Raw genomic sequence first — 25,064 nt, forward strand, 5'->3', positions numbered from 1 at the left:
AAGAATGTGAATTAATGAATTTCAAATCATAGACTTTTCTTTGTGTCTTAGGGTCCACACAAATTAAAATAGAATTGAGCCAAAAAAACATTTTTTTGAATTAGGAATTTTTGACGTTTCGGTACAAGGTGTACCTTTTTCAAACGGTTTAAACCTAAATAATTATATGTTTACAATTAGTAACATTAAAGAGAACAATTATGATAAATAATTTTGTAAATTAATATAAATTTTTTTACCTGACTTTCAGAGGTTAATCAAGCATACGATTCGAGTGTCAACAAATAAAAAACAAAAGAATAACATGAAGAACGAAGTCATTTTGGAAATTTTCCAATCAACATTTTTTTTCTTTTTTAAGTAGATTCTTAAAAATGATGGAAAATGTTATTTTAAAGTTTAACCGCACATAAAGATATAAAGAACCGTAGACAGAAGAAGGGCCGCGAGACATGAAGAAAAATCAAGGATTTTAAATTCATAAATATTGTTGATTGAAGAAAGGATTGATTTGGTTTCAAGTAATTATACAAGAGTGAATTACTTTAGGGTTGCTACAAAAAAATGATAATTTTTTAACGAAGAAGATTAATTTTATACCAAAAAGATTAAGAAAATATATGAATTTTGCAAAAAATAGTTCAAACTTTAACCAAAGAAATGAATTTTCAACTAAAATGATAAATCTTTTAAAAAATGAATTTTTAACCAGACATGAATTTTCAAACAAAAATATAGATTTTTCAACCAAAAAATAAGAAATTTCAACTAAAGTAATCAATTATCAATCCATAAAATGAAATTTTAACAAAAATGTTGAATTTTCGACCAAAAATGATAAATTTTCAATCAAGAAGGGATGAATTTCAACCATAATTAAAGTTAAATTTTCAGTTAAAAAGTTAATGCTCAAACAAAGAAATGATTTTGAAACTAATATGATGGAATATTTCATTAACATAGTTATATTTTCAGTAAAAAAATATATAATTTTCAACCTAAAGAAATAGAACTATTCCTTAAAAAAGTTACATTTTTCAACTCAGAGACAAATTTTCAACTAAAACGATGAATTTTCAACTGGAACAGTTCAAGTTTAAACAAGAAGTATGAATTTTAAACTAAACTGATAATTATTAACTAGAATAATTAAATTTTCAGTTAGAAAGATTAAATTCTAAACAGAAAAACACAAATTTTCAACACAATATTGAAATAATCAACCAAGGAAATGAATTTTCACTAAAATGACGAACCTTCAATTTTCAACAAAATACATGAATTTTAAACTGAAAAACCTTAATTTTCAACTTAACATAGAATAATTGAATTTAAAATTAACTAAATTAATTTTTAACCAAACAGATGAATTTCGAACGAAATAGTAGAGTTTTTAAATAAAAAATATAAATTGTCAACAGAAATACAAGAGTCAAATTTTCACCTAAATAATTAATGGACAACTGAAGATATGATTTTCAAGCTAAAATGACGGAATATTCAATTGAAATAGTTACATTTTTAGGAGAAAAAAAATTTTCAACCAAAAGAAATAAAACTAATTTTTAAAAAAAGTTCCTTTTTTCAACTAAGAGATCAATTTTCAATTAAAATGATAAATTTTCAATTGGAATAGTTGAATTTTAAACCGAAAGGATGAATTTTAAAATAAATTGATAATTATTGCCTAGAATAATTAAATTTTCAGTTAGAACGATTTAATTCTAAACAGAAAAACACGAATTTTAAAAAAATATTAAATTACTCAACCTAAGAAATGAATTTTCACTAAAATTATGAACCTTCAATTTTCAACAAAATAAGACAAATTTTTAATCAAATAGTAGAATATTTAAAGAAAAAAGATGAATTTTAATTAGAAATGAAATAGTTCAATTTTTAGTTACAAAATTATTTTAAAAAACTTACTTTTAACAAAATCGACAAAAAAGACACAATTTTAACCAAGAAAGTTATTTTTCTATCAAAAAGAAGAATTTTTACAAAGTTCACTAATTTTCCACAAAATAGTTAAGCTTTTAACGAAACAAATTAATTTGAACTAAAATAGAATCTTTACAACAACAAAAAATGAATTTTTAAACGAAATTGTTGAATTTTCGACCAAAAAGATTATTTTTCAAACAAGAACATTAAGGTTCTACCAAAAAGACGAATTTGAAAACAAGTAGTTAAATTTTTAACTAAAAAAAGATACATTTTTAAGCAAAATTGGAATAGTTACTTATTCAGTTAAACATATCAAATTATAACCAGAAGAAAATGAATTTTTCACAAAATAGTTCAACTTTTAACCAAAAAATTAATTTGTTACTAAAATCATTAATCTTCAATAAAAAAAATTAATTTTTAAACCAATATTAGATCTTTGAAATAAAAAAGTTTAATATTCAACAAAGATATAATAGTTAAATGTAAAGTTAAGAAATTAATTTTGAATTAACAAAACAGAAAAATTTCAAACAAGAAATGAATTTTCAATAAAGAAATAAGAATTTTTAACAATATACATGACTTTTCCACAAAATAGTACATCCTCTAAACAAAGAAATTATGAAATTTTAACCAAAGACACGAATGTTCAAGCAAAAATATAGATTTTTCAACCAAGAAATAAGAATTTTTAAGAAAATAGTTTAACTTTTAACCAAAGAAATTAATTTTCGAATAAAATGATAAATTATCAAACCACAAAATGAAATTTGAAGCAAATTGTTGAATTTTTGATGTAAAATATGAATTTTCAACCAAGAAGATTAATTTAAAAAAAATAGTTTAAAATGATTTTTAAACTAAAATGACGGAATATTCAATTTTTTAATGTTCCATTTTTCAACTACAAAATGAAATTATAACTAAAATGATACATTTTCAACTGGAATAGTTCAATTTTAAACAAAAAAAAATCATGTTTAATGTTCAACACAAAAAGACGAATTTTTAATTAACCAAAAACATGATTTTTTAGCCAAACATTGAATCATCAAATTTTCAACCAAGTGAAAAAAGATTTCCGCAACATATTTCAATTTACAGAGAAAACATATTTTTCAGTATATACAGAAAAAAAACATGAAATCCGAAATATTGTATTTTTATGCCAAAATTTTCAACAAAACAGTTAAATTTTCAACTAAAGAGAATCAATTTTAAACAAAATTGTTGATTTTCAAAAAAAAAAAAATTAACCACAAAATGAATGCTCAACCAAAAGCTTATAACCTTTTACAGATATAATACTGAATATTTGTTATTAACCTTTTTAATTTTCTAAACATAATTTCATTAAGGATCCATGTTAATTTATTTAAAAAAATTTAAATATATGTCTCCTAAGTTTATAAAATCATAAAGGCTTTTCTTTAATACAGTCGAAAGAGAAATCCGGGGTTGTATAAATTTTCCAATACTTGAAATTAAAAAAAAATAATCCAGAAGCACTTACGAAATTGCATTTTTGAATTCCTCGTTTTCAATACATTTTGGGGGTTCCTCGTAATCCGGAAAAGAGATATTCCTGCAGGCGAAAGTGACTAAATTGGAAAGAAATTGAACGTTCTGTCTGAGAATATCTAATTCTTCATCCGACAGTTTTTTTTCCTCTTTTGAAAATTGAAGAACAGTATCAACTGCCAATTGACTGACTCCATCATATGGAAAATGTGTCTCTACTGGATATGTTTTATCGATTTTTAGAGTCGACACAGAAATTGGAGACTGAGATAATAAGGCATAGAGTTCAGTTTGATATTTTGAAACTTTCGCATCTCTGATATCGTAGCTTTTGTGTTTGTAAGCGCAAATGCAAGAATTTACGAGACATTTGAGAAGAATGACTTTTGCCTTTTCTGGAACCTCGAAACTTGGGTCTGTTGTAATTTGAGCCACTTTCGCTAGTAATTTTGTATCCACAAGTTTCCTGGGGAATAAAAATTTTATAATTGTATTGATTATTTATAGGGACTGAAAAATCCCGAAAAATAAAATATTCGAAATAGAAAGTTCCTGAACAGTTGATAAAATTATCGAATTTGAAAATTAAGGAGAGTTATAATATTAACGAATTTGTAAATTTCCGAAAAATAAAATTCGCGAGAGAATATTACCGAATTATGCAATGTCCGACACTGTAAAATTCCCGAAAAAGAAAATATTCGAAATAGAACCTTTCTAAACAGTTTATTATGTTACGTGATTTTAATTTATAACCAAAAAGATGAATTTTTAATCAAAAAGATTAAATTCTACCACAAGGACGAATTTTCAACCAAATAGTTGAATTTACAAGTTATTAAAATACTTAACTAAAGAAATCAATTTTTAACTGGAATAATTAACTTTCAATTTTTAACAAAATACACGGATTTCCCACAAAACAATTGAACTTTTAAACAAAGAAATTAATTTTCAACCAAAATGAAGAATATTCAATAACAAAATGAATTTTTAACCAAATAGCAGTATTTTTAACTAAAAAAGGCAAATTTTCAACAGAAATAGAATATTTTTACTTACAACTAAGAAATTAATTTTGAGTTAACAAAACAGTTTAATTTTCAACCAAAGAAATTCATCTTTTCGTTGGAAAGTCGATTTTTCGTCATGAAACTTGAACTCTCTGGTTGAAAGTACAATTTTTTGTATTGAAGTTTAAGCTCTTCTTGAATAAAAACTCGATAATTCGGTTGAAAATTCATCTTTGTAGTTACAAAATTCAAATAAATATTTTTTTGACAGTTCAAATACATATTTAGTTTAAAAAAAGTTTTTTTTTTAGAAACTAATATTTTGTTGTGAAAATTCGAATATTTGGTTCAAAATCTACTGTTTTACTGTTTTATTAATTTTTTTTAAATTTATCTTATCGAAATTAAAAGTCAACTTTTTTATGAATCCATTGACTTTTTAGGGTAATTCAACTATTTCGTTGAAAATTTATATCTCTCCTTAAAAATTTTACTATTTTGTTGAAAATTCATCTTTTTTTAAATAAAAAACTGATAATTTTTCGTTGAAAATGCGGATGAAAAACTCCACTCTTTTCGTATAAATGTAATTTCTTTGTTTACAAAATGCGTTACATTTTTTCATAAGAAATAATTTTTGTTGGTGGAAAATTCAACTATCTTCTTTGAAAATGTAATTTTTTTTAATTAAACATTTTGGTTGAAAATTTACCTTTCTCTGTTGAAATTTTGTTGTCCTTTTTGTTTGTCTTATAAAAAACAGTGTTTTTTGTTTGAAAATTGAATTATTTTGTTAAAAATGGAACTGTGCTTGGTTGAATTTAAATTTTTCTCCATTAAAAATTCGACAACTTGGTTGAAAATACATATTTGAAGTTAGAAAATTCAAATACAATTTTTTTTAAATTCAAATACATATTTGGTTTAAAAAAAACTTTTTTGTTGAAAACTAATTTTTTTGGCGAAAACTCGACGATTTGGTTTAAAATTTATTGTTCTCGATTAAGAATTAATTTTTTTTTTTTAAATTCATCTTATCGAAATTAAAAGTTAATTGTTTTCTAAAACATTCGAATTTTCAGGGTAATTCAACTATTTCGTTGAAAATTTATATCTCTGCTTAAAAATTTTACTATTTTGTTGAAAATTCATCTTTTTTTAAATAAAAAACTGATATTTTTCGTTGAAAATGCGGATGAAAAACTCCACTCTTTTGGTATAAATGTAATTTCTTCGTTTACAAAATGCTTTACATTTTTTCTTAAGAAATCATTTTTGTTGGAGGAAAATTCAACTCTTTTTTTGAAAATGTAATTGTTTTAATTTAACATTTTGGTTGAAAATTTACTCTTTTCTGTTAAAATTTTGTTGTTCTTTTTGTTTGTCTTATAAAAAATAGTATTTTTTGTTTGAAAATTGAATTATTTGGTTAAAAATGGAACTGTGCTCGGTTGAATTTTAATTTTTATCCATTAAAAATTCGACAACTCGGTTGAAAATTCATCTTTGTAGTTACAAACTTCAAATACAATTTTTTTTAAAGTGCAAACACATATTTGGTTAAAAAAAACTTTTTTGTTGAAAACTAATTTTTTGGTGAAAACTCGACGATTTGGTTTAAAATTTATTGTTCTCGATTGAGAATTATTTTTTTTTGTTGAAAATTCATCTTATCGAAATTAAAAGTCAAGTGTTTTCTAAAACATTCGATTTTTCAGGGTAATTAAACTATTTGATTGAAAATTCATATCTCTGCTTAAAAATTTTACTATTTTCTTGAAAATTTATCTTTTTTTAAATGAAAAATTGATATTTTTTCGTTGACAATGCAGATGAAAAACTCCACTCTTTTAGTATCAATGTCATTTCTTCGTTTACAAAATGCTTTACATTTTTTCTTAAGAAATCATTTTTGTTGGAGGAAAATTCAACTCTTTTTTTTGAAAATGTAATTGTTTTTTTTTAATTTAACATTTTGGTTAAAAATATACCTTTTTCTGTTGAATTTTTGTTGTTCTTTTTGTTTGTCTTATAAATATTAGTTTTCTTTTGTTTGAAAATTGAATTATTTGGTTAAAAATGGAACTGTGCTTGGTTGAATTATAATTTTTCTCTATTAAAAATTCAACCATTTGGTCGAAAATTAATTTTTTTTTGTCGCAAAGTATACTATTAAAATTAAAATTGATTAGTAATGATTGAAAATTAACTTTTTTGTAGAAAATGTATGTTTTTGGATTTAAAAGTCAACTGTTATCTGAAAAATACGACTTTTCAGATGGAAAATTACACTCTTTGGTTTAATATGCAACTGTTATTGGTTAAAGTTTAATATTTTTTTCTCTAAAATTCAATTATTGGATTAAAAAATCAACTATTTTGGTGAAAATTCAATTAGTTTGTTAAAAATTAAACTATTTGGTTTAGGAAGAATCTTTTCTCCTGATTAAAATTTCTACGATTTGATTAAAAATTCATTTATTTTACTGAAAATTCGCCACTGTTTTCTAAAACATTCTACTTTTCATCTTGAAAATTCAATTATTTGGTTGAAAATACAACTGCTTTTATTTGAAGGTTTTTGTTGTTGAAAATTGATCTCTTTTGGTAGAAAATTTATCTTTTTTTTTTTTTTTTGAAAACTGCAGCCATTACATTTTTTTTCGGAATTGAATGTTGCTGGTTGAAAATAATTTTTTATTTTGTTTTATTTTCTGGTTGAAATGCCAACTATTACATTTTTTGTAGAGAACTCATCTTTTTGATGAAAATTAAGTTTTTCGGTTTGGAAATTCAAATTTGTCATCAAAAAATTAGTATGTTACCCTTGGCTTGAAAATGGAAGTTTTAAAAAAAAATTTAATTATTTTTTTGAAAACTAAATGTTTGTTGTTGCAATTTTGTTGCTGGTGTGGGGGGGGGGGGGGCGAAATACCAACTATTTCTTTTTTTTTCGAAGTAATCTTTTTGATGGAAATTAAAGTTTTCGGTTTGGAAATTCAACTGTCCTTCTAAAAATTAGTCTGTTACTTCTGCCTTGAAAATTGAACTATTGGTTGAAAAATCAAGTATCCTGTTAAAAATTCTCGACTGAAAAATAATTTTTTTTCTAGAAATGTAACTATTTTGTAAAAAAGTAATCTTTTTTGGTTGAAGTAAATCAAGAAATTTGATATTTCTAAATTTTAACCTGAAATTGTTTTATTAAGTTGATGAAAGATTCTATTTAAAAAAAATGATAAAAGACCAGAATTTTGTTTTTTTAATATTAATCGAAAAATAAAAAATAGTCGAGGGAAGTCAGAGAATTATGAAAATTAAATTTAGCGGCCGCCCTGTATAGTCGAAACAATAACAAGAATAAAAGATTAATCTTAAGTAAAATGCGACACAAAATCCACACGAGAATTGAATTAAATAATAAAATATTGTTGTAATTACCCAGATTCATCCTTCGGAAATTGTTTTGGTTTTAAAAAATCAGTCAAAGTTTCCCAATTTTTCTCTTTTGCACACAAACATAACCTCTCATGTAATTCCATTATTGTCACTAGTTTATTATCAATAAATTAGATAACTTTGTCAACTTAATATTCTAATTCTCACTCAAATAGTACATAATTAGGGTAGTTTTTTTAAAAAGAAAATTAATCAAAGTTTATATAAAATACGTAAACGTAAACAATCGTTTTGACCGTTTTGACACAACCTCGTGATCTTCACAGGTTTCATACCTTTCCCCGCGCCTGCGCCATATGGGACAGTAATTTTCTTGTCTAATTTGATAAAAATGATGAATTATTCTTAAAACATGTTTTTCTAACGTTCAAAACTTGTCAATTATTCCACTATTTTATTTTATTTCCCTCAATAAATTAGTTTTTACAATTACATTTAATTATCCGAATTTCCCGCCTACTTATAATATTTAAGTGCGCTTGCGCAGAGAAGATAACTCTAAGAACACGATTTGATTGGTTGGCCTGCATGTGTTCGTTTATTCTTTTCATTGCGGTGACTAGCGTTTGTGACAAGTCGGCTTCATCTAGTTTATTTTGTTAATTATTAAAATCTCCTAGCGAAGAAATCCCGTAAGGTAAATTTTTATTGCTTATGAAATTATTTTATGAAAATTCATAACTCTTTTTTGAAAATTGCGACTTTTATTAACAAAATTAGAGCTATTTTGCAGTGTCATTCTTGGCATAACCTCTTTTCGCTCTTTTCCAAAAATCCCACGGGGTTTTCATAGTAAATTGAGTAAATCGTGGTGTTTTCATGAATCAATATTCAGTTACGGCTGGTTTTATTATCTGTTTCTAATTTGAATGCTGCTTTTACGCGTTCTGTGAGATTAGAAAATTCATAACCTTCAAATTATATCTGAATGTGTAAAACAGAGCTGAGTAAATATATTTATAATTAAACGATTTAAAATTAAAAAGTTGAAAATCGGAATAGGACAATGAATCTTCTTAATTGTTTTCAATTTGACAGTAATGTAGCTTCAAATTCGAATATTAAAAATGTCAGGACAATTTCACTATTAAATCTGTCCGAATTGCAGAAATTCGTATGAAAGCCTTGATAGTTTTAGACTGAATAATTATAGTTTCAAATATTCTAAATTTATGGTTTTAATTTTGGTCATTTTAAAATTAAATAACTATAGAATAAAATATTCCAAATTGTTTGGTGTCCTTTTATACGTACAAATTTCATTGTAATCAAAAAATTTAGAATTAAATGCTTTCAGAATAAATTCAAAATAATGATAAATGAAGACAATATTTATTCAAATTCAAGCCTCATAAAAAAAGGTCATGCGTAGAAAATTGAACAATTTTTTATTTGAAATTGTTGCAAAATATTAAACATTTCAGAAATTTGAATCATATGTTGCAATCTTGTTATCTACTTTTTTTAATTTTTAATTTTCAATGTAATATTTTTAATCGTCCAACTTCTAATTTAAGATTTAAAAGAATAAATCATTTTAAATCCAAAAATATTTAATTGGAAAATGTCAAGAATTAATAATTATTCTAAATTAAGTGTTAAAAATTAAACAATTTGTAACTAAATAATTGTGGTGTTTAAATGAGAGCAGGTATGAGTAATTGAATAATTCCTTTTATTTTGAATGTTCGCAATTTTACAGTTGCAAATGTTCATTATGACCGTTAAATTTTAAATTTTTTCTTTCATAAGTTTTAATTTTGCAATTAAAATCGAAAATGTTGAATTTTGAAAAATATAAAATTTGTAATTTTTTAATAAAGAAAAATAAAAATTGCCTAATATTTAGACTTTTTTATTGTTAAAGTAAAATCAGCAATTATAAATCAAATATTTAAAACTAAACAAAAGAGTAAACTTTGACCGTCAAAATTCTAATTGTACTATTTGCAAAAATTTCAGTGCAAAAGACCCACGGCCTCATTAAAAAAAGTTAATTTTTGCAGATTTCGAAAAAATGTAGAAGGTTTTTAAAAAATATAAAACGCTTCAAAAGAATAAAAAACATTTTCTGAAGAAATAATTTCTTGAAGAAAATAATTTTTATTTTTTAGATTTTGTTTGAAGACTTCGAATCATTTTAAAAGATGTTTAGAAGTTCTGAAAATTTTTAATTTGAATAAATGTAAAAAAACGTGTAGATGTTTAACAAACAGGGCATATGCCCTACCTGGATTTGTCAGAGAATTTTAAGATGCTTGAAAATATTAGGGATTCTTTTTAAGTTGTTCAAAATTCTTTCTTTTTTTAAGAATTCATTTTTTTAACTGAAAATTTAACTATTCTATTTTTTTGTAAATTGGTCGTTTTCAGTTAGAAATTCAAGTAATTGGTTCAAAATGCATGTATTTGGTTGAAAACTCGTCTTTTTTGTTGTTAAATTTAACGGTTTTTGATAAGAAAAATTAACATGTTTTTTGGTTGAAGTATAAAATACTTAATTTTTGGTTGAGAATTAATCTTTTTTTTATCAAATTGAATTACTTGGTTGAAATTTAAACTCTTTTATTCAAACTTAATTTTTTAGGATGAAGATTCATAATTTTAATTGGAAATTCACCTCTTTGGTTAAACGTTATATTTTTTTTACTGAAAATGTAAGTATTTTATTTTTTGTTGAAAATGTATCGTTTTTAGTTGAAAATTGATGTATCTGGTTCAAAAATCATATATTTTATTGAAAACTCGTCTTTTTTTATTAAATTAAATGTTTTTTGATTAAAAAATTAAAATCTTTTTTGGAATGAAGAATTAATTATTGGTTTGAAGGTTAAACTCTTTTATTAAAAAATTTATTTTGTTTGAAGGTTCATAATCATAATTAAAAATTCGTTTTTCCTTTGGCTGAAATTTAATGTTTTTTTTTGTACTGAAAATTTAACTATTCCAGTTCAAACTTTAACTTTTTTATTGAAACTCTAAATAATTTGTTAAAGTTTTTTTAACTGAGATCGCAACTATTACGAAATTGAAGTCGAAAATTCATCTCTGTAAATGAATATCGATTTTGTAACTAAAAATTTAGCTATTTAATTTTTGGATGAAATATTATATTTTTAAGTTGAAATTTCGTATTTTTTTGTAGAAATTAATCTTCTTGGTTAAAAATTAAATTGTTTTATATAGGAATGAACCATTTTAGTAAAAAATGTATAATTGTTATTAAAAGTTATCCTATTCCAGTTGAAGATTTATCACTTTAATTGAAAATGTATTTTTTCCAATTAAAAAATTCGTCATTTTATTTAAGATTTAATCTTTTTGGTTGTAAGTGTTACTAATTTTTTGAAAATTAGTTTTAAAAAATTAAATGGTAAATATTACAATTGAATATTCCATGGTTTTAGTTCAATTTCTTTTTTCCAATTCCACTACATCAATTGAAGATTTATCATTTTTGTTAAAAATTCACTATTTCGGTTATGAATTGATGTTTTTTAAATTTCAATTAAACTATTTTGTTGCAAAATCGTTTCTTGTTGTTGTAAAAAATTAATCGCCTTTGAATATTAATCTTGGCGTTCAAAAATTCATCTTTTTGGTTAAAAATTTAAGTATTCTAAATAAATATTCATAATTTTAGTTAAAAATTCATCACATCGATATAGAAATTGTTAGTTTTTTTTTCGTATATAGAGAATGAAGTTTTTTAAATGAAAATTTGAACTATTCCATTTTTTTTACTGATCTATTTTTGTTCAAAATTCAACTGTTTGGTTGAGATTGAATGTATTTTGTTAAAAAATTCTTGCTTTTATCGCGAAAACTCGACAAAAATATTTTTCAAACGAAAATTCAACTATTTTTTTGAAAATTTATCTTTTTGATTTAAAACTTCATCTGTTATAGAAGAAATTTCATTTTTTGTATGAAAATGCAACTTTTTGATTTAAAACCGTTCTTCTTTGCTTGATAATTTAAGTAATTTATGTAAAACATTTGGTTGAATCTCTTTGTTATAAAATTACGTTTTTTTGTTAAAGATTTATATTTTAAGTTGAAAAGTTATCTCGTTGGTTAAAAGTTTAATTATCTTGTTGAAAATTAATCTTTTTTAATTGAAAATTCAACTACTTGGGTCAAAGTTAAACTACATTGTGGAATTTTTTTATTGAATGCTAATCTCTGGTTGAAAATTGAACTGTTTAGTGGAAAGTACTTCTTTTTTTTTTGCTTATAATTCATTTTTTAACAGAAAATGGAACTGTTCCATTTTTTAAGATTGATATTTTTTAGTTAAAAATTCACGTTTATTTTTTTATTGTTTTTTTTTTAAATTAAACTTTTGTTGAACAGTCATCTTTTTTTGAAATTTGAATTTTTGTAAAGAAAACTTGTCTTCTGGTTTGAAGGTTCAATAATTTAGATAAACTTTTATTTATTTGTTGAGTGAAAAATCTTTATTTGTTGAAAATTTGTCTTTTTGGTTTAAAAATTCTTTTCTTTTGTTTTATAAATTTAATTCTTTTTTTATTAAAATATAAACTATGACACTTTTTCTTTGGCAATTCGTCTTTTTAGGTTGAAAATTCAACTATTATGTTAAAAATTTCAGTATTTTGTTAAAGAATTATCTTTTAAAGTAGAAAAAAATTTGTTTGAAATAAATTAATACACTTGAAAATTTTTAATTAGAATATGAAAAACTGTTTTATTCTGCTTATAAAATATTCAATGGTAAAAACTGGTAAATATATCATAAGATTAAAATACTGGCATTTGAATATAGATGATTTGAAATGAAAAATTAGTCAAAGAAAAATCAGAGAAAATTGGGGGATAAGCACATGCAAACAAATTTTATTATTTTTATTTTGTTTTTTTGTTGTAAAATATTTTTAAAATATTGTGTCAAAATTTGAAGTCAATCGGAACAGAACTCTTAAAGTTATAGATGTAAAATCGACCATCCTCATAGACAGCAGCTGTACTTGAAAATATAGGATTGTGCCAGAAGACAATGAAAAATACTATAAAATAATAGAATTTTGATTAGTTTTTACTACACTTTCTACGTTTGCGAAGTGTGCACAGTGTAATGGTAAAAAGAAGGAGCTGAAATTGTTGAAAAAATTAATTTTTTTTACTTCACTTATTTAATGTTTAAAACTTTAAATGAGTTTTTCTCAAAACCACTTTTTAAAACTCAAACTTGGTAAACTTTTTTTACATATAAAAAGTCCTCCCCCCAACGATATTTTTGTTAACATTTTTTTATATTAACGTTGTTTTTCACTTGAATAATGACAAAATTTCTCGTATTAAATCGCTTATTTTACTTCAAATAATCACAAAAATTTAAAAAAAAAATCTGCAAATGATCGTTGGGGTGAGGAAAAACTTATATTTTAACTAAATTGCTCTATCACTGGCTTATTTCACGATATTTTTCTGCACAAAAAATACTATTTATTTTTACAATAATATTTTTTAACATGCAACATATTTAAATACATTTACTTCAAACCAGATCTTTAAAAGAAATTCATAAAAAAAGCGTTTTTTTCATGTATTATCCCCCATTCCCCCCTTACTGAGCTACTGCTTTGCATATTTTAAATTCCTGAATATTTTTGAGCTAGAATATAATTTATATTCAACCGCTGATATAACGTGAACAATGAAAATATTGTTAAAAATCATAAATTCTTACATTTTTTAAAAATTATGTCATATGCTCGGTTATATAACCTGAACTTAAATTCTCCGGAATTTAAGAACTCTACCGACTCTTGAAAATTTCACGTTATCTTGGGTCTGCTAGTTTAAAATGAAAATGAATGAAATTTTACTTAAAGAACTTTTCAGTTTATAACAAAAATGTTTGCAAATCTGAAAAAAAGTGAATTCTTTTGTATGTGATTAAAACGGTCACCCTGGCTTTTGAACTAATTTTCCAAATTTATTTACAGATGTTCCTGACACGTTCCGAGTACGATCGTGGTGTAAACACATTTTCTCCAGAAGGTCGACTCTTCCAAGTCGAATATGCAATTGAAGCCATTAAACTTGGATCGACCGCAATTGGAATCTCAACATCGGAGGGGGTAATTCTAGCCGTGGAAAAGCGCACGTCTTCCGTCCTGATGGAGCCGACAACCGTGGAAAAAATCGTCGAGGTCGACAAACACATCGGCTGTGCCGTTTCCGGATTGATGGCTGATTCCAGGACGATGATCGACAGGGCGCGAGTCGAGTGCCAGAATCACTGGTTCATTTATAATGAGAAGATGACCGTCGAGTCGGCGGCTCAGGCTGTTTCCAATTTGGCCATTCAGTTCGGAGACAGTGACGACGATGGCAGTGCCATGTCCCGACCGTTTGGAGTCGCGATTCTTTTCGCCGGTATTGACGAGAAAGGACCTCAACTTTTCCATATGGATCCCTCGGGAACTTTCGTTCAATTCGATGCCAAAGCCATTGGCTCGGGAAGTGAGGGCGCTCAACAATCACTTCAAGAAGTTTATCACAAGGTATGGGTTTACAGGCTTCACAGGCAGACCGGTCATTAAAGTGTCCTGTTTTCCAGATTTAGTCTCTATTGGTACCCTATTTGAGTCAGGAATTTGGTGAAAAATAACAAAAATTAGAGAATTTTTATTAGAATTAACTGTTTAAATAATAAGGGCTGTCAATCATTTTTTTTTAATGCAGGCCTCAAGACCGGTCCCAATGGTACCCTAGATCAGGGTGGCCGATGGACCGGAAAACCAGGAAATAACAGTGAATTTATTCTTTGACTGGGAATTTTACAAAAATTTTAGTATAAAAATGTTATGCAAATTTGATTTCCACTGGTTTTTAAATAATTGGTTAAATTGTGATTTTTATCAACTATTATATCATTTAGTTTAGAATGGTTACTTCGAAAATCTTTCACTTAAAAAATTTTCCATTTTAATTTTTAAGCATATATTTTAATTTAAAGAATTTTAAAATGCAGTTTTAAAGATTAAAAAATAAATAAAAATTAGAACTTTTAAAAATTGAAGATTCTTTTATAAAATGCAGGGTGGCCGCCGGACAGGGAAACCGGGAATTTTACGAATTTTCAGAAGATAAATCTGCTCAAGTTCGATTTTAACAGTTTTCGAAATAATAATAATAATAATAATTGGAAGATATAAACAATTAAAAATTAAAAGCATTTGAAGTTGAAATTTTGATAAAAACAGTTTAATTTTATCAACTGTAAATTTAAATAAATAAATAATTTTTAAAATGGATCTGTACTCAAATATAGAAATCTAAACAATGGTTGATTTGGCCAAACAATACTAGAACCGTTCAAAATTTGAGAATTTCCAGATTGTAACTGTTTCAATCCGAAAGTCTTTATAAGAATTGAAATTAATATATCATTTATTCCGATAATTTTATTTTTAAATACAAATTTTCATGATTTATCAATAATATATTTTTAATTCAGACTTTTATTTTTATATATTAAATTTAATAAATAAATTTATTGACATATTATTTCTATTAATTTGCTTAGCCATTAAAAAATGTAAGCGTGCGTTTTTCTATTTTCAACTTAAAAATAAAGCGATAATAATATAGTCTTAATTAAAGGTTTTTATTAAATTTTAAATATTGTGAGTCTAAATTATTTAATTTTTATCCTATTTAATTTGAAATTTCTTAATTTAGAAAAAGAATAAGTATTTAATATTTAGCAATATTTTACTGTTCATTTAAGACGCGTAAATTAAAACCAAATATTTAAAAGAAAACAATTTGAAGCTGCATTGTTTTACATAGAAAGCTTTGAATCTTTTGATTTTCGCATAAATACCTATTATTTGTAGAAAAAATTTGAATTATTTTAAGAGATATGTAGAAGTTTTCAAAAGATTCAGAATTAATTTAAAACTTGAAATTATTTCAATTAATTTAAACGAAGTATGTTAACATATTTCTCAGATTTTCTAAATATATTTTGAAATTAATCGAAATTTTCCTAAACTTAAAAAAAGTTTTAAAAAAACCTTAAAATCTTCCATGTTCTTCTTTGATAATTTTTTTATATCTATTAAAATCTTATTAAACTTTCTGCTACAATAATTTTTCAATTTTCCTATACAATAATTTTTCAATTTTCCTAAGAATCTTAAGAAATTTTTTTATTCTTTTGAAGTCTTTCACAATTATTGAAAAAATTCTAAATTTTTTGTTTGAAATTTGCAAAAATCTACATTTTATTGTTGATTCTGCTGTAAGTATTTGAAATTATTTCAAATGCTAAATTTAATTTGAATCTTTTTGAAACTTCTAAATATCTCTTAAAATTACTCTAATACTTTTGCAAATAATAAGTGTTCTATTATTATTTATAAATTCAAATTCAAATTTCTTTTAATTTGCAGGATTTTCTAAAAGTTATAGAAAAAATTCAATTCATTTTGAAATATATTTAAAAGTTCCGAAAAAAAATTCAAAACCTATTTTGAATTTAATCTGAATCTTTACACTCTATAATTTATAAAAGTTCTAAATTTTGCAGTTTATTTGCATTTCCTTTAACATTTTTTAATTAAAAAGTGTTACTACCTTCCATTTGGTACGTGTACATTTTTGAGCATTTGAATACACAATTTTTGAATTGAAAAACCTTTAAACTTCAATTTTTAAAGTTTGGAATTCAAGTGTTCCACTTTGAATGCTTTAATTTGTTTTTTATTATTTTATGTGGAAGAATATTTTGAATGTAGTTTGATTTTTTAAATTTCATTGGCCGTACCTTTTTTTTAATTGTCTTTGATTTTTTTGGAATATTTAAAGGTATCTTTTAAGATTCCGAGACATTTTTAATAGATTTCAGTAATTGGAAGAGATTTTAAAGATTTTAGGGTATTTTAAAACTTTTAAGGCATTTTCAAGAGCTTTTAATATGAAATATTTTCGGGAATTAAAAAAAAATTCCAAGGGATTTTTCTTTAATACTTTTTGTTTAATTTCGACCGAAATGGAGCGATTTTACAAATTAAGATTTTAAAGTATTTAAAATATTTTTGGTTATTTAAAAGATTACATGGAAATAATTGAGGGTATTGTAAAAAAATTCCCAAGTATTTTCAAGAGCTTCACAAACTTTTAAGGAATTTCAAAGGATTTGAAATATTTTAGGCTTTTATTCACCAGTTTTAAAAAATGTTATTCACAAAAAGTGAAGGATTTCGTAGGACTTGAAAGATTTTAAGAGATTTAAAAATATTTTTCGCAATTTCATTTGGAATTCGATATGAATTCTTTTGAATCTTTCTAAATTCACGTAATTCAATGAATTTTGTACAAGTTTTTGTACAATTCTAATCTCATTTCAAAAATGCTCAATTCAATGCATTTGTTCATATTTTTGCATTGTTTCAATTTACTTAAATTCTTTTTAAATTCAGATTGATTTTTTAAATAAATTTAATCGAATTCTTCAAATTTCCCTTAAATTCCTCTAAATTCGTTCAACTTTTAATGGCATGCCTGAATTCTTTTAAATTCTCGGGAACTCTTGAATTTATTTAATTCACTTGAATTCTTAAAATTTAATCAATTCTACTTCATTCACAGGCTTTTTTAATTTCCAAAAGTTTTTAATTAATTGATTCCAAATTATTTTAACCTCGCCTTGAATTTTAAGGCATTTCATCAAATTTCTTGGAAGTCCCTTAAACTTTTCAAATCTCGTTTCAAACTTACTGAATTCAATGAAGTTTTTCCAGTTTTTTACATTGTTTTCAATCCATGTATTTTTCTTTTAATTCAACTTGAATTTTTATTCATTCCAATTGTACGGAAATCAATAGGTCTTTTTTATTAAATTTTTTTTAAATTCCTTTCAATTCATTTGACTTTACCTTGAATGGTTTTGAATTCTTATGAATTTATCCTGAATTTGCTAAATCACTATAGGTATATCCTTTTGTTTTTAAAGATTTTCTCTTTTTAGAAATATTATTTTATTGTTAATATCAACTGAGAATAATTGGAATTATTAATGATATTCAAAACGTCTTTTTACTTTAGATGATAAAAAAAATGAAATCTTCATATATTTCCAAATTTTCATGTTAAAAAAAATGAACAAAAATGATACATTGTAAACAAATTTAATTAATTTTAATGAATTTGTTTAAAAAATTGCTTTTCGACATAACTCTTTTCATAATATTTAACTTAAGATTTAAGACGAAAAGGACATTTTTATTATACTTGTTTTTAAATTGAACATGAACTAAAAGGTCTTATTCTAAAAAATAAATCGCATCATAGGAACTAACTTTTCAAAATAATGTTCAAATTGCTATTTTATCCATTTTACATTAATTTATTCTCGCCTATCAGGGCATTTATATTTTGAATTATTGATCATAATTATTTTAACCGTATCTACAGAAAAGATTGATCAATAAATATTCTTTTTCATTCAAAATGATTGAATTATTTATTTTACAGAATAATTCACTGAAGATGTAAATAATTTTACAGTTTTCGGTGACTGTAGTGTACTAGAATGAAGCTTTTTGAGGGTGAATTTCAAATGATTTTTTTATTTTGAAAAAGAGATTCTAAAAGAAAATTTTATCAGAATTACAAAATTACAAAAAATTTTATTATGCTTAATAAATATTTCAAAGTATTCAAACAATTCACAGTTAACTTTGAACTTGTGAAAAAGTTCATCTTTTTTTTTTAATGTAGAATTTAGAAAATTTTGAAAAAGGAAGCTGAATTAAAATTACGAAAGGTTTTAAGAGAATGAAAAACTGTCTTTAAATTCACAGAAAAATATTGAATGATTTTTTATTGTGAAAAATTAACTTTAGGATAATATTCAAAAAGAAATTTAAAGCATTTCCAACAAATTTTCGATTTAAGGCAAATTTTGTTGTCTTTAAAAAATGTTAAGAAAAATTATAAAAGACATATAGAACGTTTAGATGTCTTAAAAAGATTTTTAAGAATGGTTAATTTGAAAATTATAAAAATTTTAAGCAAAATGTAGATTTTTTACAATTTTCTAAAAAAAAACTTTTTAAGAATTTGGAAAGGTTTTTAGAGAATCAAACAATCTTCTGTAGATTGTTAGGAAATTTCGAAGTTATTTTATGGCAGAGTTTAGGATTTGTTTTCTATTTTTGCACAATTAAAAAAATTGTAGTTTAAAAAATTTTCAAATTTAAAAAAAAAGAGGTAAAATTATACCTTGTAAACAAGTTCAAGTAATTTGAATGAATTCATTAAAAAATTTGCTTTTCATCATAACTATTTTCATGAAATTTAGTTTAAGATTTAGTAGGAAAAGGGAATTTTGATTAAAATTGTTTTTAAATTAAACGTGAACTAAATTTATTTCAAGTTTTAAAAAAACGTATCGCAGTTTAACCATTCCCAATAATTAGTTTTGAATTGTATTGAATTCTTTGAAATATTTTAGGGTATTTTTAAAGATTCGAACAAATTTTTAATAGATTTCAATAGTTTTAAGGAATTTCAAAGATTGTAGGGTATTTCCAAAACTTATAAGGCATTTTCAGGAGCTTTTAATTTGAAATATTTGAGGGAATTTTAAAAGATTACAAGGATTTTTAAAAATATTAATTGCATTAATTTTAAGTGAATATAAAGCTTTTGAAATCTAGGATAGAGAATTTTCTAGAATTTCTGAAGATATGGAACGGTTTTACAGGATGTATGCAGCTTTAAAATATTTTAAAAGATTTCACGTTATTTTATAAGATTTCGGATAATTTCAATGATTTCAAGGGATTTTAAAACTCAATGTATTTTAATATATTTTAAATGATTCCAGAAAATATAATAGAATATCACGAAATTTTATAATATTTTAGTGCATTTTAAAGAATTTATTCTTTGAAATTCTCTTGAACTTTATGAATTCACTGGAAGTTTTTTAAGTTACTTCAATTCCTATAAATTTACCCTTTTCTAATTAATTCAATGGATTTTTTTTTTAATTTTTAAGAGTCTTAATTTAATTGATGCCGAGGATCAATTGATAAAATGGTTAAAGGATTTAAAATATTTTAACGTTTTTTTTTTCTTCAAAATCCTTGGCATTTTCAAGAGCTTTAAAAAATTTCAGATGAGTGTAAAGGATTTAAAATTATTTGGATTATTTTAAAAGATTACAAATAATTTTTTTTATTAATTTCAGTGATTTAATAGGATTTAAATGGATTTGAAATACTTGAGGATGTTGTAAAAGATTCTCAGGCGTTTTCAAGCGCTTTAAAACGTTTCAAGGGCTTTCAAAAGATATCAAAGGATTCGAAATATTTTAAGAAATTTTAAAAGATTCCCAGAAATTTTTTATGTATTTCAGTAGTTTGAAGGCTTTCAATGATGAAATATTTTAGGGTGCTTTAAAAGATTCCAAAGTATTTTCAAGAGATTTAAACAATTTCAAGGGGTTTTCATGGGTTTTAATCATTTTAAGGGATTTTAATATTTTAAGGGATTCCAAAGAATTTTTAACCGGACATGGGTGATTTCGTAGGATTTCAAAGATTTGAGATTTTGAAACATTGTTTACAATTCATTTGTAGTTCACCCTGAATTTTTATTAATTAATCCTAAATTCTTATGAATTCTTCTAAATTCATTCAATTATACCCAATTAAATTAATTTTTCCATGTTTTTGAATTATTTTCAATTCACTTGATTGCTTTTTAAATTTCTCTAAATTTACTCAACATTTATTGTAATCAATTAACTTTTTTTCGGTATATAAAATTGTTCCAATTTATTTGAATTCTCTTGAATTGCTTTGTAATCATTAGTCACTCCTTGTGTTAGAAATTAGTAGGATTTCAAAGATTTGAACTTTTTTGGAATTCACCCTTAATTCTTTTAAATTCTTTGGAATTCTCTTCACTTTTTTAAATTTACTTGAATCCTTCTGAAATCACTCAATTATACTTAAATCAGTGAATTTTTAAAAGTTTTAATTTCATTGATCCTGAAGTCTATTAACATCACCTTGAATTCTTAGGCATTTCATCAAATTATTTGAATTCTCTTGTATTTTACTAATCTTATTTTCAAGTTACTGAATTCAAATAGGTTTTTTTCAAATTATTTTTAATTCATTTAATTTTTCTTAAATTCATATTCATTTTTATGAATTTCATTGAATTGTTCTCTTTGATTTGAAATTCCTGTAAATTTGATCCAGTTTTTCGGAAATCAATGCAATTTTTAAAAAATTTAAACATTTTTCCTAATTCATTTGAATTCTTTTGAATGTAAGTGGAATTGTTTCAAAATATTTCGAATTTATCCTGAATTTGTTATCATTTGAGAGCGAAAAAAGTACCCTTTGGTCGCTATATTTTATCCCATAGGGATCAAATATATTTTACCGGAATCCTTTGGCTTTGTACAATTATGATCTGTAGACAATTTTGAAAAAATGTATTCACATGAAAAGAATTTTATTTTTAAAATTTACAAAATGTCGAATACCTAAATTTGAACCAAATTTACAATTTCCACAATTAATATCAAAATCTCCTCAAATTCCTACAAGAGGCAGATTAATTTATTAGAAAGCACATAATGATATTCAAAATTTAATATTTTGACAAAAATTAATATAAAAATTTCCTGAAATTCCTACAAGGGGCAGATTAATTTATTAGAATGCATGTAATGACATTTAAAATTTAATAATTTGAAAAAATTCAAGAAGGCCACCCAATTTTTGTTTAAACTCATTATTTCTTTGTTTCTCGGTGACAATTTGTTTCTCGGCGCCTTATGAAACACTTAAAAACTCGTATTTTCTATTCTTTTCGTCCAAAGATCTTCAAGTTTTGAAAAACAGTCAATTGTATTTTTACAAAGTACTATTTTCAAAAAGTTACGTAACTTACAAATTAAAAAAATATATATAAAATACATTTTTGGAAAGGATTTACAGGATGGCCACTGGACCGGGAAATAACTGGGAATTTTACAAATTTTTGCAACAAAAAATCCGTCCAAATTTGATATCAATCTTTTTTTTTAATAATTAATTAAATTGTGATCTTTTTCATTTATGATATCATTCAGTTTAGGATGTGTAATTAAGAGTATCTTAAAATTCAGTTTTAAAGACTTAAACGATTAAAAATTAGAAGCGTTTAAAATCGAAGATTTTTGATAACAAAAATTTTCAGTTGATAAACTGTGAATATAAATCAGTTAATGATTTTTTAAATTTAATTGTACTTACAGATTTGAAAAATAAGTAATAATTGATTGTACAAAACGAATCGGCATTAGTTCATAATTTTATAAATTCCAGATTCTAAAGTTAAAAATTAAACTGCTTCAATTGGGAAGCCTTAAAAGAATTTAAATGCCCTATTGAAACTTTATAAACTATTTTGAATTTTAAAATAATTATGAAATAATATATTTATAATTTAAGGAAAAACAAAAAATATAACAAAAAAAAACTTTGAACGTTACAATTTTATTGTTTATTAAAAAAATTTAATTTGTAAGTCAAATTGTTGAATTTTGATGTATAAATAACACTTGAACATATATTATTCTGAAAAAATGCGAGTAAGTTGAAGAGATATTTAGAAGATTTGAAAAAATTCAAAATTAATTAAAAATTTGAAAATAAAATTTCTTAAGATTGCTGGAAAAATTAAAGCTTTTATTTATTTTAAAAGATTATTTGAAAAAATAATTTACTTTTAGTTTAAACAGGGAATTTTCTATCTTTTACAAATTTATAGTTGGAACTGGAATTTATCCAGAATAATAATAATTCTGTCTTGGAACCGGGAATTTTCAAATTTTAACCAATTCCGAGCTAGTATGGAAAATTTTCGAAAACGAGCAAAATTCTGAATTTGTAAATTCTAACGAATTTTGAGCTATAATTAGAATTTAAAATTGCTTAAAATAGTATAATTTTGATCATTTTTAAATTCATTCATAGATTCTTCAACTTTAGTTAGAAAATTTAACAATTTTACCGTGAAAACCCGAGAAATCACCTAATTGAGATCATGAAATCTCTAAATATCATTTTTTGCAAAACAAAACAAAAATTGTTGTATTTTGTTGTGGATAAAAGTCAAACTGAAAATCCCTTTTTAACGTCCAATAATCAAGTTGATGTAAAGAATTCCTGGAAATAAAATCAAGAATATAACGACCTAATTTGGACAACCAGCACAAAATGTTCCCTTTGGAATCTGAAAAAAGGAACATTTTTCTCCCCTCCATTCCCCCTAAAAAAAAGGGGGGGGAGGAAAATGTACCTTTTTTCAGATTCCAGTGGGAACATTTTGTGGTGGTTGTCCAAATTTGGTCGTTATATTCTTGATTTTATTTTTAGGAATTCTTTACAACTGTAATCTTCGAAAAAATGATAATAGTTATTTAATTGCAGTCGATGACATTGAAGGAGGCAGCGAAGTCAGCCCTGACGATATTGAAGCAAGTCATGGAGGAAAAATTGAACGACACAAACATCGAAGTAATGTCAATGACGCCCGAAAAATTATTCCACATGTATACGAGGGATGAGTTACAAGAGGTGATTAAAGACATTGCTTAATTTACCAAAAGCGATCAGTTCTCGATTCTCTGAAATGCAGTGCATCGAGAAAAACTGACGAGTGAAAAGTGCGTCGAATCATTGTGAATTTTCCTTGCCTCGGCAAGTATTCGCGTTACTTATACAATATACATACTACACTATTTCTTACACTAGGTTTTCCCAAAAAAGAAACGCGCAAAAAGAAATACAAAAAAAGGAAAATGGAAAGTTGAGTGAATCATTTGAGACTGTCCTTCTCTGTTTTTGCCCATTTCCTTTTTTCCAAACCGAGGCACTTTTTGACACTGTTTTAACACTTTTTTTTTATTTTACTATTTTGAAAAAAATTATACTAATCCGACTATTTTTTCAAATTGTTCGTTAATGAAATTATTTTTTCCCTTTGACTTTTGATATTTTTTCACTAGATTGGCTGATATAACATATTCGTCGTCTCAGAAATCAGGAATTCAAATATATTTAAGGCGATTTCAACAAATTTTAAAACATTTTAGGGACTTTTTTATAATCTTAATAGATTTTAAGAGGTTTTAAAGGATTTAAACTTATTTTAGGGATTTTCATTGATTTGGTAGAGTTACAAATTTTTGAGAGTATTTTAAAATACTAGAAAACATTTGGCTGAAAAATCCTGAAAATAAAATTCCCAACAGTTTACAATATTACCGAATTTGAAAATTCCCGCCAGAAAATTGCCGAATTATAAGGTATCTGAACTAGAAAATTCCCCAATTATAAAATAACCGACTTAGAAAATTCCCGAATTTCAACAATTAACTTTTTTGTTTATAAAATTAATTAAATTTTTAGAATTAAAATATTTTCTTATTTAGAAAATAATTGTTTATGTTAAGGAATTTCATATTTTGAGGATTTTCAGTTCGGATATTTTAGAATTCGTCAATTTTCTGGCGGGAATTATCCAATTCGGTAATGTTATAAACTGTTCGGGAATTTTAATTTGCGTAAAATTTTTAGTCGTCCTGAAAAAATGCACGCGCGTGATTATTATTTTCGTTTTACTCATGCAATTTTTAAATTAAAATATAAAATTAGTATTAAAACAACAAATGTGGTTGTTTCATACTGTCTATTATCTAAAATAATAATTTTAAAATCACCAATTCTAGGCAAACTAAAATAACGTAAAATAATATTGTTTTATTATTATATTATTTTAACAAAATTTACTTTTTTTCAATTTTCTCATGGATTGAAATGTTTATTTATTATGTTCGCACGTAAAATTATGTAAATATTGCATTTTTAACACTTGATTATAATACAAAATTTTCTTTTTTTCTTGAATATCAAAGCAGTGCAAAATTGAATTTTCAATTTTCTTCATTTCTGAACAGCTTAATTTTCAAAAGTCAAATTTTAAATTGTTGAACATTAAAGAAAACCGAAACTAGAATTTGCAATAATTAAAAATTAAAGTTAAAATTTTCTTCTATTTTTAATTGCT

General features: G+C 24.2%; 2 protein-coding genes across 3 annotated transcripts in view; one reads left to right on the plus strand and one right to left on the minus strand.

Moving 5' to 3' along the window:
- LOC117173358 (ataxin-10) overlaps positions 1-8,201 on the minus strand; it is a 40,336-nt gene extending 32,135 nt beyond the window's left edge. For both annotated transcript variants that reach the window (XM_033361874.1, XM_033361876.1), the window contains exons 1-2: positions 7,929-8,201; positions 3,467-3,940 (exon numbers count right to left, since the gene is read on the minus strand). In XM_033361874.1, the coding sequence (XP_033217765.1) occupies positions 3,467-3,940; positions 7,929-8,029 (575 nt within the window). In that variant the 5' untranslated portion in view covers positions 8,030-8,201. The remainder of the gene's footprint in view (positions 1-3,466; positions 3,941-7,928) is intronic.
- Positions 8,202-8,491: 290 nt separating this feature from the next.
- On the plus strand, positions 8,492-23,803 carry LOC117173290 (proteasome subunit alpha type-5). Its single transcript, XM_033361771.1, has 3 exons — positions 8,492-8,583; positions 13,919-14,479; positions 23,426-23,803. Exons 2-3 carry the CDS (start codon positions 13,919-13,921, stop codon positions 23,591-23,593), a joined length of 729 nt encoding a protein of 242 aa, XP_033217662.1. The 5' UTR covers positions 8,492-8,583; the 3' UTR covers positions 23,594-23,803.
- Positions 23,804-25,064: the final 1,261 nt, after the last annotated feature.

This window comes from Belonocnema kinseyi, chromosome 5 (genome assembly GCF_010883055.1).
Source record: "Belonocnema kinseyi isolate 2016_QV_RU_SX_M_011 chromosome 5, B_treatae_v1, whole genome shotgun sequence".
In the NCBI taxonomy this organism is placed as follows: Eukaryota; Metazoa; Arthropoda; class Insecta; order Hymenoptera; family Cynipidae; genus Belonocnema; species Belonocnema kinseyi.